General features: G+C 47.2%; 1 protein-coding gene across 6 annotated transcripts in view; it reads left to right on the top strand.

The window, feature by feature from the left end:
• Hnrnpul1 (heterogeneous nuclear ribonucleoprotein U like 1) overlaps window positions 1–12334 on the top strand; it is a 36373-nt gene that overhangs the window by 14693 nt on the left and 9346 nt on the right. For all 6 annotated transcript variants that reach the window (XM_027430393.2, XM_035449572.1, XM_027430388.2 and 3 more), the window contains exons 7-10: window positions 1367–1479; window positions 7463–7729; window positions 9114–9236; window positions 9333–9461. In XM_027430393.2, the coding sequence (XP_027286194.1) occupies window positions 1367–1479; window positions 7463–7729; window positions 9114–9236; window positions 9333–9461 (632 nt within the window). The remainder of the gene's footprint in view (window positions 1–1366; window positions 1480–7462; window positions 7730–9113; window positions 9237–9332; window positions 9462–12334) is intronic.

Consider the following 12334-nt stretch of genomic DNA (forward strand, 5'->3'; position numbering starts at 1 on the left):
CACACAGAAAAATACATCAGGTAAAAGGCCTGTAAGGCCTGGTGGGATGGCTCAGCCAGTAACAGCACTTGGTACATAAGCCTGAGGACCTTGTCCAGGCCTTGGAACCTGTGTAAAAAATGGAAAAAGAGAACTGAGCCTGCAAGGTTGTTGTCATCTGATCTCTCTGTACATGCCCAGCCACACATGATGATAATAATAACTGCTATTTATTATTCGTATATGTAGCAGCATTCATTATTTACAATTCATAAATCGAGGGGCTGGAGAGATGGCTTAGCAGTTAAGAGCACTGACTACTCTACCAGAGGACCCAGGTTCAGTTCTCGGCACCCACATGGCAATTCATACTATCTGTAATTCTAATCTCAGGAGCCCTGGCACCCTTCCATAGACACACATGCAGGCAGAACACCAGTGCACATAAAAATGAATAAATTTGAGCCAGGCAGTGGTGGTGGTGGTGGTGGTGGTGGTGTGGTGGTGGTGGTGGTGGTGGTGGGGTGGTGTGGGTGGTGGTGGCGGCGGCGGCGGCACACACCTTTAGTCCCAGCATTCAGGAGGCAGAGGCAGGAGGATAGATATCTGTGAGTTCGAGGCCAATTTGGTCTGCAGAGCGAGTTCCAGGACAGCCAGGGCTATACAGAGAAACCTAATCTTGGGGGAGGGGTGGTGCTTGTTGCTCTTACGGAGGACCTAGGTTTGGTTTCCAGCCCCTGTATCAGGCAGCTCACAACTACCTGTAACAGCACCGCCAGGCACCTGACCCACATGGTGCACATAAATTCAGGCAGGCACACACACACGTACACATAGGTAAAAATAATGTTTAAAAGTGTAACAGAAGAAGAATCAGTTCAAGAGTATAGTGACACACATTTGGAATCCCAGCTTTTGGATTGTGGAGGCAGAAGGATCGGAGTTTGAGGACAGACCTGGCTCCATAATGAGTTTGAGGCTAGCTGGGCCTACATGAGACCCAATCTCAGAAACAACAAAGATAGGTCAGAGCCAGGTGCAGAGACAAACTAAGTCCTGGCTGTCCAGGAGGACTGAGAATGTGTGGCCAGCCTGGGCATTCTGCAGTACCTATTCAAGAGAAAAAAAGGTCATCTCATTTTATGTTTGTCTCAGTTTTGAAATGGTGGTAGTGGCCAGACATGGTGTCATACACCTTTAGTCCCAGCACTTGGGAGGCAGAGGCAGGTGGACTTGTGAGTTTGAGGCCAGCCCGGTCTACAGAGTGAGTTCCAGGACAGCCAGGGCTACACTGTGAGACTGTCTGAAAATAGTAACGACAATGACTGTGGCAGCTGTGAAGGTGTTGTGTCCATCAGAGATTTAACCTGCCTGTGCCTTCCTTCAGGTGAAGAGCCTTTTTCCTATGGTTATGGAGGCACAGGGAAGAAGTCTACCAATAGCCGCTTTGAAAACTACGGAGACAAATTTGCAGAGAACGATGTGATTGGCTGCTTTGCGGTGAGTGCTGGCAGCCTGTGGGAATTGGCAGGGCCAGGTGCCTGATGTAGATGTTTTCAGGGTACCTGTATCGTTGTCTGTGCTTATCCGGCCACTCTCTCCATGCTATTGTCTCTGATGGTTTGATAGTGTCTCCTCCAGAGTAGGGATTACTGATCTGTGTGAGATTCTGCCATCCTTTCCCTTCTTGTCTTTATGCAGAGCTGACTGTGGTCCCTTAGATTTGAGGATTTCGAGTGTCCACAGATCCCTCTGTCTATGGTTACCCCAGTGACATTTTCCAGTCAAACTAGAGAATTTCTCTGTTGGGAAATAGCCAGTCTGCTTTCAAAGGCATTTGTTGGCTTTTGCCCCCCCCCCCCCCATGGCATCACCTTATCTTCCCAACTGTGTTTTGAACCGACCTCACTTGAGCCGACTTCCTGTCGTGCGCTGCCCTCCGGCAGAGCAGGAGCAGAAGATAGGGGGTGCCTGCCTGTGCTGCTTCCTTAGTTCTGGAGAGCGGTGAGCAGCCATCACTGATTGGCTGGTAGCTTTCAGCTCTGGAGCCAGACTTGCTGAGCTCAGTTCTTGCTCTAAGGTTCACAGCCCTGGACAACTTCCCTTTTAGTCTCCAAGTGAGAATCTTTGTACTTACCTAACTCTTGTGTTGAGTTTTAACCCAGCAAGCACTTAGAATAATGTGGCACATAGTAAGTGCTCAGTGGACCCCTTCATACAGTTGGCATTGCTAATTACAAGCCCCCTTGGGAACTATGTCATGAGGCCCCAAAGGAAGGGACTGCCCAGAGGATATGTCCTTGGATCTTATCTTTTGCCCTTATTTGTTCACATAACTAACTCCTTTTGAAAGAAAGTTCCTCTGTTTTTTTGTCTTTTAGGCTTTTTGTTTTGTTTTTGACTTGGAAAATGATTTCAACTTAGAGACCTTGGGGAAGCAGCTCAGCTGATAGAGTGCATGTTGAGTGCCCGGAGCCTGGCTTCAGGCGTCATCAGCTCTTGAAACTGGGCACGGTGATGCCTCTGATCCTAGCTCTCAGAAGGTAGAGACACGAGGACCCTACATTCAGGGTCCTGCTCAGCTATATAGGAAGTTTAAGATTAGCCTAGGCTACTTGAGACTTGCAAAAAAAAAAAGTCAGTAAAGTTTTTGGTTTTTGTATTTCTCAAGACAAGGTTTCTCTGTGTAGCTCTGGCTGTCCTGGAACTTACACTGTAGATCAGGCTGGCCTTAAACTCACAGAGATCTGCCTGCCTCTGCCTCCTGAGAGCTGGGATTAAAGGCATGCATCACTAACATAATACAAATTTTTTAAAGGAAAGTAAAAACACGAAGGAAAAGGACTCCATCATTGCCAAAGCAAAACAGAAACTTTAAAAAAAAGAATAAAGAATTTTCAGGCAGGGCATTGGTGGCGCACGCCTTTAATCCCAGCACTCGGGAGGCAAAGGCAGACGGATCTCTGAGTTCGAGACCAACCTGGTCTACAAGAGCGAGTTCCAGGATAGGCTCCAAAGCTACACAGAGAAACCCTGCCTTGGGGGGAGAAAGTATTTTCAGAACCTTTTACCACTTTTGCTGTATGTGTTTGTGTGTGTGCGTATGCACACCCGTGCTTTCTTTTTTATATTTGACCCATTGACAGTAGAGTCGGCTGCATATCTCCTAACCCTTAACATGTCCTGTGTATTTAAGTCTGCCGTTTGCCTGACAGGAGACTGATGTACTGTTGTTAAAGGTGTAACTGCCATCAGCCTACCTTTAAATCAGTTGTCTCATTGGCTTGCTTTAGTGCAATTGAAGACTTTTTAGTTTGGGTGCTGACCAGGGCGTGTGGCTTTCTGCTGCCCTGTCTTAGTTCCTTTAGTCTGAAACCGATTCCCAGCCTTCCTATGTATTATATGACCTTTGTGTATGAGAGAGAGAGACAGGCTTTCTTGGAACTCATTCATGACCTTTATTTATTTGTTTGTCTGTCTGTCTATTTTGAGGGCAGGGAATATTTTACCTGCCTCTGCATCCCAGTGCTGGGATTAAAAGCATACAACCACCATACTGTGCTTTTCTAGTAAGACAACTTTTTTTAGACAAAAATTAATGACGATTATATTCTATAGTCCTGAATGCAGTTTTTTCACTTATCCTGACAATTTTCCAGTGCCCACGCAAATGATACGGAGCTAACTCAGGAGCATTTTTAAATGAAGTCGAGTGAGTTAGAGAGAGGAACAAAGACTGTAAAAGGATGCCTAGCTCTTGCCCCCACCCATTGTTTCATAAGTCCCAGCTGCACACAGGAGCCACCTCTTCTGGGGGGAGTCTGGATACAAGAGAGGGGCTACTTGTTTTGCTTCTTTAACACAAAAGGCAGCATGTTTGTTCTAGCTTTTGCTTACCCATGTACCTTGAGATCTTTTTTCTAGGACTGCAGAAACCTAAAGGCCCTGTTTGGTTTTTAATTGGGGCTGATATTTTCATGGCCGTGATTGATTTAGCCTTTCTCCTTACGGCGTGATGGAGGCGCTAGAGCTCCCTCCTCTGGAGGCTGATCTTCCTGGTGCTTCCTGATAGTTGTCTACTGGTAGAGAGAGGTAGAGATACTGCCAAAGGAAATGCTTACTGTTTTGCCACTTGCCAGGGTTCCTCAGAGACATTCTGTGGCCCTCCATGTGGACCCTGCACGGCTCCCTCTTCCCCTCCCGAGCAGCTTTGGCTGTGCTCACATGAGCACTTTCGCATACGTCTGTGCATTCTTATGGGGGAGATATATAGTGTTTCTTCCCAAGTTGACTTCTGCTTATAAGTGTGTCTAGTGGAGGGTACATGTATGCATGTGCACATTTTAAGACGAGATTTCACTGTGTAGTCCAGGTTGGCCTCAAATAAGAGAGATTCCTCTGCCTTTGACTGCATATGACACCAAACCTGCCACCCCACCTTACTTTTTTGAAACAGGATCAGTCTCATTGAACCTGGAGCTCATCATTCTGGCCAAGCTAGCTGTCAGGCACGTTCTAGGGCTCTTCCTGTCCCCTCCCCACCTGGGGCCTGGGTGTCCAAACTTGGGTTCTCAAGCTTCATTGCTAACTAAGCACTTACTTACCAGCTCATCAGCCCTGTAGTTTCAAATATTGATGGCCAGCTGCCACTAGGACAGCACTTCCAAGAAGTTGTGACCATGTTTGCCAAACCCTTGTATCATCAGCATGATGTTCTGTGGGCATATGGTGGGACGGAACTCCAGGCTTTTATCCTGTGTTGGACAGATCATCCTACCTACTGTAAAGATTTAAGGGGAGTTTTTGCTGCTTTTAGCTTAATTATTATTGTTAATATTTTGCGTATGGCTGTTGTGCATGAATGTATGTATGTGGACTGCATATGTGCCTGGTATCCCTGGAGGCTAGAACAGGCTCACCTAGAATTGGAGCCACAGGTATTTGTAAGCGCTGGGTGGGTGCTGGGAGAACCTTTGTTCTTTGCAAGAGCAGGAAGTGCTCTTAACCACTGAGCCATCTTTCCGGGCCCAGATTTATTTACTTTGTGTATGTGGAGGTTTTGCCTACATGTATGTCTGGACACCGTGTACGTGTGTTGCCTGTGGGGGCCAGAAGAGGGCATCGGATCCTCTGGAGCTATAGAGTTAGAGTTTGTAGCTGCCAATAGGTACAGGGAACTGAACCTACGTTGCCCGGGTCGTTTTCTGCAGGAACAGCAATGAGTACCTTTTTTTTTGGGGGGGGGGTGACAGGGTCTCACTGGCGCCTGGAGCTCATTATGAGGAGCAGGCTGGCCTCACAGAACTCCCCCAGCCTCTGCCTTCCGCGTGCTGAGATGAAAGGCTTGTACCACAGCACCTAGTTGGTTTTTGAAACAGGATCTCAAAATCACTTGAATTCGAGTTCCTCCTCCTACTTCCCAAGTGCTGGGATTGCAGGTGTGAGCCACTGTACCAGCAAGGGGCCATAGCTTGAAAAGTTCACACCCACTCTTTTCTTAAGCATCTTTGTCTCCCTAACATTTATACTCAATTCTTAATAAAATCCAACTCTGTTTAAAGGCAGGCTCCACATACAATTCCTTTTTATTAGAGGATGTCATAACTTGAAAGAGAGTTTGTTGCGGGGCATTGAAGGGGGTATAAAAATCAGGATCTGGAGAAACGGGATAAGTTTGTGCCAGATCTCTTGACAAAGAGAAAGGACCAAGCAGCCTTCCAAATGGAGAAGGAACGGATGGTGCATTTCAGGAGTAGGAAGTAGAGTCGCTGCAGCCATAGGGCAGCACAGAGGTGTGTCCTCAGCAGTGCTATCAACAACCCTGCCTTGGACAGGTGGCTGTGTGGGCAGATCTGTTAGCTGTGGGTGCTGCTTTCTTTGCACTGTGATAGTTCTAATAAAGGTGGTGCCCAAGGCGGGTGACACCCACATTCTTCATGTCCATGCTAGAGCAAAGGTGACTGTACTTCAGGCAGGAGTCCCTTGGGCTTGTGTTGACCTGTGTGCCTGGCATGGACATGACCTACGGTGTGGTGAGGAATTAGCAGGCATGGAGGATGCTGATAGAGAACCAGAAAGCTCCTCAGGAATGGATACTCCTCCACTGGTACTTGATGGAAAGCTCAAGGTGGAATCCTAATCTCATCTTGTACCGTCTTGTCAGAAGCTAGAACTTGTACTTGGCTTCGCTCAGCTATCTCATCCTAACTGTCACTGTGGGTGCTCTCCAGCACCCACAGTGACCTTTTGGCCAGTCAGTGCTCTGCTCCACCATCAGCAGTGGTTCTAAACTCTAGAGGTAAATTGGAGAGCCTTTCATACCCTAAGGGGGAGCCGAGGCTCCTCACCTACAAGTACAGCCCTAACCTCTAACACCAGCAATGCCTGGCAGCTTATAGTGAGAGCTCGGATTCAACATGCATCCCTTGTGTGAAATGCGTTTACCTATCATATTCTTATGATGACACTGTGTATTATATCACAGATACCCCCCCATAGATAAAATAACAAGATAAAATAGTTTGCTTAAGGTCACAAAATAGGATCCACTAAACTTCAGCAACTCAGTAAACAGTTGAATGATGCCTTTTATGTGTCAGGCTACCTGGCCTGTATTCCTTTACTGCACGGCTTGTGCACAGAGCTCATTTCCATCTACTGGTCAAGACCTAACATAAGTTCTCTCCACGACGGTTATAATACTGAGACTCCTTGTTTGATTCCCTGGTGCCCCCTGAATTGCATGGGATCCAGATCAGCACAGACATGTCCCAGGAAGAGTTTGAGAGCCCCTGGAGTGTGTGTTGAACAAACAGAAGGCTACATCTTTAGCTGGGCTCAGCTGCTAAAGCTCCTGCTCTGGCTTCTTTCGTCTCTCTGTGTAGACTGCCCTGTCAGTTTGTGGACAGGGCAAGGCAACCTCTGCCTTCATCCACATCTCAGATATGTTACCAGCTTCAAGATCTTTGGTAAGGAGAGGGTTTGGGTAAAGTATGTCTGAACTTTACCTGTGCGGCCTGACTTGTGTGTATACCACGAAAGACTGCACCAGGGTCCAGAAAAATGGCTGTTTACTCCCTGCGTTGACTCTCCCATTTGTGAGTGCTGGTGTCTTAAGCTAAGAGTTACAGTTGGTATCCTAGCCTTTGTGCTTTTGTTCTTAAGATAAGACCTCATGCATAATAAACAAACAAACAAACAAATAAATAAATCTTCAGATGGATCTCTGTGAGTTTGAGACCAGCCTGGTCTACAAGAGCTAGTTCCAGAACAGCTTCCAAAGCCACAGAGAAACCCTGTCTTGAAAAACCAAAATAATAATAATAATAATAATAACAACAACAACAACAACAATAATAACAAAGATAAGACCTCATATAGCCCAGACTGGTCTAAAATGATGCTCCTCCTGCCTCAGCCTTCCAGATACTGGGGTTACAGATGTCCACCATCCCACTGACTTACCCTTGGATTTCTCTCCTAGGACTTTGAATGTGGAAATGATGTGGAGCTTTCTTTTACTAAGAATGGCAAGTGGATGGGCATTGCCTTCCGAATCCAGAAAGAAGCCTTAGGGGGTCAGGCCCTCTACCCTCATGTCCTGGTGAAGAACTGTGCTGTGGAATTTAACTTTGGGCAGAGGGCAGAGCCCTACTGCTCTATTCTCCCAGGGTTCACATTCATCCAGCACCTTCCCCTCAGTGAGCGGATCCGGGGCACCATTGGACCAAAGAGCAAAGCAGAGTGTGAGGTGAGTGGGACCAGAGCCACCCAAGGCAGAGGAGGGGCACTAAGTAGCTTGTGGAAGGGGACAGAAATTTAAGTAAACTTGGGCTTCCTTGTCCCAGTTCCTTGGGGTTGAGATTGGAGTTGAAAAACAGTTCTGAGGGTGACGTCCCAAAGGGAAATGACTTCACTACTCTTCAACAAGGCCTGAATCTGAAAAGAGGCTTCCTCAGAGCAGAACAGCATAACTGTGCACTCTGCTGCCCAGTGTTCTTGGAGAGGCTTAGCAATTCCACCCTCCCACTCAGGGCTAAGAGCACAAGTGGCTCAGGTAGCTATGCCAATGACCTTTTGTTTCTGTTTCTTTTTAATGAACCAGGGTCTATATAGCACTTGGCTTGCCTTGAATTCATTGCAGTCCTACCCTAGCCTCCCAGATGATGTAGTTGTGACTTTTATTTCTTAAGATATATATTTCTCAGGGCTGGAGAGATGGCTTAGCGGTTAAGAGCACTGACTGTTCTTGCAGAGAACCCAGATTCAATTCCCAGCAACCACATGGCAACTCACAGTAGTCTGTAACTCCAGTTCCGGGATACCTGACACGCTCATGCAGGCAAAACACCAATGTACATTTACCAAAAAAAAAAAAAAGATATATATACTTCTCATGAACCATTTTTATTTGTTTTAGAAAATTTAGCAATATATAGAAATCTTAGGTTTCCCATACATAATTCTACCAAGATTTTGGAGTTTATCCTGTTTTTGATGTTTTCCATTTAACATGACAAGCAATTTGCTGTCCTGTTCTTTTACATACTTTATGGTCTGTGTCCCACTGCACAAAAATCCCTTTATACAACTTGTTTTGAGACTGTCTTGCTATGTTACCCGAGTTGGCCTCAGACTCCATGGACTCCTGTCATCTTCCTGCCTCAACCTCCCCGGTAGCTGGGCCTATAGGTGTGCATCACCACACCTGACTCACCATTCAGTGGCCTCGCAAAGGAATCATTCCCCTTGTTCTGCATTTAGGTTACATGTAGTCTTTGTTGGAATCTAAATGTGATGATAAATGGAGTTCATGACCTAGGGCACAACTCAATTCCCATTCTCAGAGTCTTGAGACTACAATAGTCCGTGGTGCAAGGTCACGGTTTTCTCCTGCCAAAGTCGTCATTCCATAACTGCCGTTGGTGGGATGTGACTTGATGCTTACCTGTGACAGACCTTAGTCTTTGACTCCCAACAGCAGCACTGAGATAGATGCTATTGCTTCCATTTTCCAGAGGCAACCAGGAGGTCAGAGTCATCACCATGGGCACCGTCCAGCCAGGGTGGCACTATACCGCCATGCCACATGTGCTGCTGTCTCACAGCACCCCTTCCCTGTCCTGTTCTTGTAGATTCTGATGATGGTGGGCCTGCCTGCTGCCGGCAAGACCACATGGGCCATCAAGCACGCAGCCTCCAACCCTTCTAAGAAGTACAACATTCTGGGTACCAATGCCATCATGGATAAGATGCGGGTAAGGGTGGCCTGTGGATCACTTTACTCATCTCCCAGCTTTTGGATGCTGTCCAGTACCTAGGCTCACTTGCCTTTCATTGCCTCTTGCCCACAGGTGATGGGCCTGCGTCGACAGCGGAACTATGCTGGCCGCTGGGATGTCCTGATCCAGCAGGCCACTCAGTGCCTCAACCGCCTCATTCAGATTGCTGCCCGAAAGAAACGCAACTACATCCTAGATCAGGTACTGAAGACCAGCGTGGGAGAGGGAAGGGGCCTAGTCACGCATGGGAATTCCCCTCCAGCCCTTTTCTCATTTCTCCATAATGTGCTGTAGCGGCTTGCTGGCCAGGGGTTCACCATACGTGAGGATGGCTATAGACCCTTCACATTGCTTTCTGAGCTGAATCTGGTGGGGTTTGGGACCATGACCCAGACCTGCTAGTCATTCATCACTCTTAGACAAGAGTCATATGGCCAAATGAAAGAGGCAGAGATTTTTTTTTTTTTTTTAATATGTGTACATGTTTTGTCTGCATGTGTATCAGTATGCCACATGCATGCCTGGTTCCACACAGGCCAAAAGCGGCATCAGAGCCCCTGGTACTGGAGTTACAGACAGTTGTGAGCTGTCATGTGGGTGCTGAGAGTCCAACCCAGGTCTTCAGGAAAAGCAGCCAGTGCTCTTAACTGAACCATTTCTCCAGCCTGGAGAGGCAAAGATTTCTAAGCCTCATGGGCTGGGCCCCCACTCTGTTATTTGCTAGGTATATGTTTGTGAGCAGCCAACTTTATCCTGTGAATCTCGGCATCCTACTTTGTAAAATGGAGAGCCTAATGGGCCCACACCTCTATAAGGACAGACCTGGGTCAGAGCAGCTGGTGTGTGTCACTACCTGCTCTGTAGAATTGGGGTGCTCTAGCTGCTGGGCACAGCTACATGAGTGGGGAGCACATGTGTAACTAATAGTATTCTATCTACATTTCAGTTAAGGGTGGGGTTTGGTCCGTTTTGAGTTGGATTAAAAACATGCATGGTTTCAGCATTGTCAGAAGACTTAAGTGGCCTAAAATAGCTTAGAATCCCTGTCTAATGAGTTCCACGTGTTTGTTGCCTACATAGCATTGCACTTGCCATTTGTCTAGGCTTCATGGAGTAGCAGCCAAGGGTGTTTACTTGTCTCTGGATCTGTAGTTAAACCTTACATTTATGCTTTCTTTCTTTCTTTTATTTATTTTTTTCTTTTTTGGTTTTTGGAGACAAGGTTTCTCTGTGTAGCTTTGGATCCTGTCCTGGAACTCGCTTCGTAAACGATGTTGGCCTCGAACTCACAGAGATCCGCCTGCCTCTGCCTCCCGAGTGCTGGAATTAATTAAAGGTTTGTGCCACCGCTGCCCAGCACATTCATCCTTTCTTAAGAACCTATAAGTTTCGGCAGTGGTGGCACATGCCTTTAATTAATTCCAGCACTCAGGAGGCAGAGGCAGGCGGATCTCTGTGAGTTCGAGGCCAGCCTCATTTACACAATGAGTTCTAGGACTGCCAGGACTACACAGAGAAACCCTGGAGGGGAAAGGACCTAAAAATAAGCAGATCACCCTGTAAAGTCCCCTGTGTAACTTGGCTGAAATGCCTCCTATACGTGTGGCACTGACTACTTGGTAGCTTGAGTTTAAAGGCTTGATGAAAAGAGCTGGTAACTAGCACTGGTGGCTGGCATCCTGAGAAGGAAATCCCCAGGAACCCTGTTGTCTTCATGTGGACTGAAGATCCTGCACAGACCAGCTGGGGACAGTGTATGAGTGTGTTTTTCACTGTCAGCCCTGTCAGAAAGGTCCACTAAGCCTTCTCTCTGGAGATCCTTGGCTTCTCTTCTTTGTCCTGGGAATTGAATACAGGACCTTACAAATACTGGACAAGTGCTGTCCAATCCAACTATTTTCACTGCTCCCCAACTCACTTTGCCCTATTCTTATTAAACTTCTTTGGGATTTTAGTCTGTCTGTGCCCAACTGGACTTACTGCGCTGAGAGGCCACATGATCGTGTGAATACTCTGAGGTTACCATTTTGGTGTCCCCAGAAAGAATTCCTTGTCTGTCCTTTTCTCATTTCACAGGTCAGATTAGCACACTCAGCATACTGTATGCCATTTCTGTCCTGAGGGTCAGCCAGCAGGAAGTAGAACTGAGTACCCAGCCTTCTTACCTAGTGCTGGCTTGTTTGGAGCCAGAGTCAGGACTGGGGCTGTGCCAGATTGCCTGTGGTCTTCAGCCTGTTGACGTCGAAGAAGGAATACAGATCAGGCCATATGATCCAGGCAACCATAAAGCAAAGGTTCCTTACCCTCCAAAGTAAAGAACACGGTTCTCTAGTTAACCCAAGGCTGAATGGAGCCAAGGGCTGAAGTTCTAGTTCAGTGAGGCCAAGAAAGGGGTTGAAAGCCAGTGAGTGGCTCTTCCTGTTGTAGCTTAAGCTCTAAGAGTGTGTTCCAGGGAAACATTGTGAGAAAGGAAGTGTGGAGGTTTGGAACAGCTCCTGGCATTGCCCACACCATTAGCTGTGGTTGTAAGGGTTGTGTTGATAAAATAATGCGCGGCTGTCTTAAAGAGACTAGCACTGCATGCTGAGTCCTTGTATTCCCAGACTTAGCCCAAGTCATACGTCCTGCAGTACGCTCTTCTGTACCTGTTACATGTGCCAACTGCAGGCATGTCCATCCTTGGAGAGAGCTCCCTGTACAAGCCTGGTGATACTGAGTAGCCAAGATTCTCACTGTGCTGGGACCCAGCCCCTGCACTAGAATACATCTGATAAGCACAGCTCTCATCCCATCATGATCTCAGCAGCTTCTTCAGATTGTGTGGGGATCAGAGAGAAACATTTAGAACATCAAAAATAGAGGTATTAATCCTAGCACCCAGGAGACATGGGCAGGCAGAGCTCTGTGAGTTTGAGGCCAGCCTGGTCTACAGAGCCAGTTCCAGGATACCCAAGGCTGTCCAGAGAAACCCTGTCTTGGGGAAGTGGGGGGGGTGGGGGGGGATAGATATAAACTAGAGGTGAAACAAAGACCCCATGAAAGGAAGGAACCTGCCTTAAAGTTGGGCAAGATTA

The sequence above is a fragment of the Cricetulus griseus genome, chromosome 9 (assembly GCF_003668045.3).
Source record: "Cricetulus griseus strain 17A/GY chromosome 9, alternate assembly CriGri-PICRH-1.0, whole genome shotgun sequence".
NCBI lineage: Eukaryota > Metazoa > Chordata > Mammalia > Rodentia > Cricetidae > Cricetulus > Cricetulus griseus.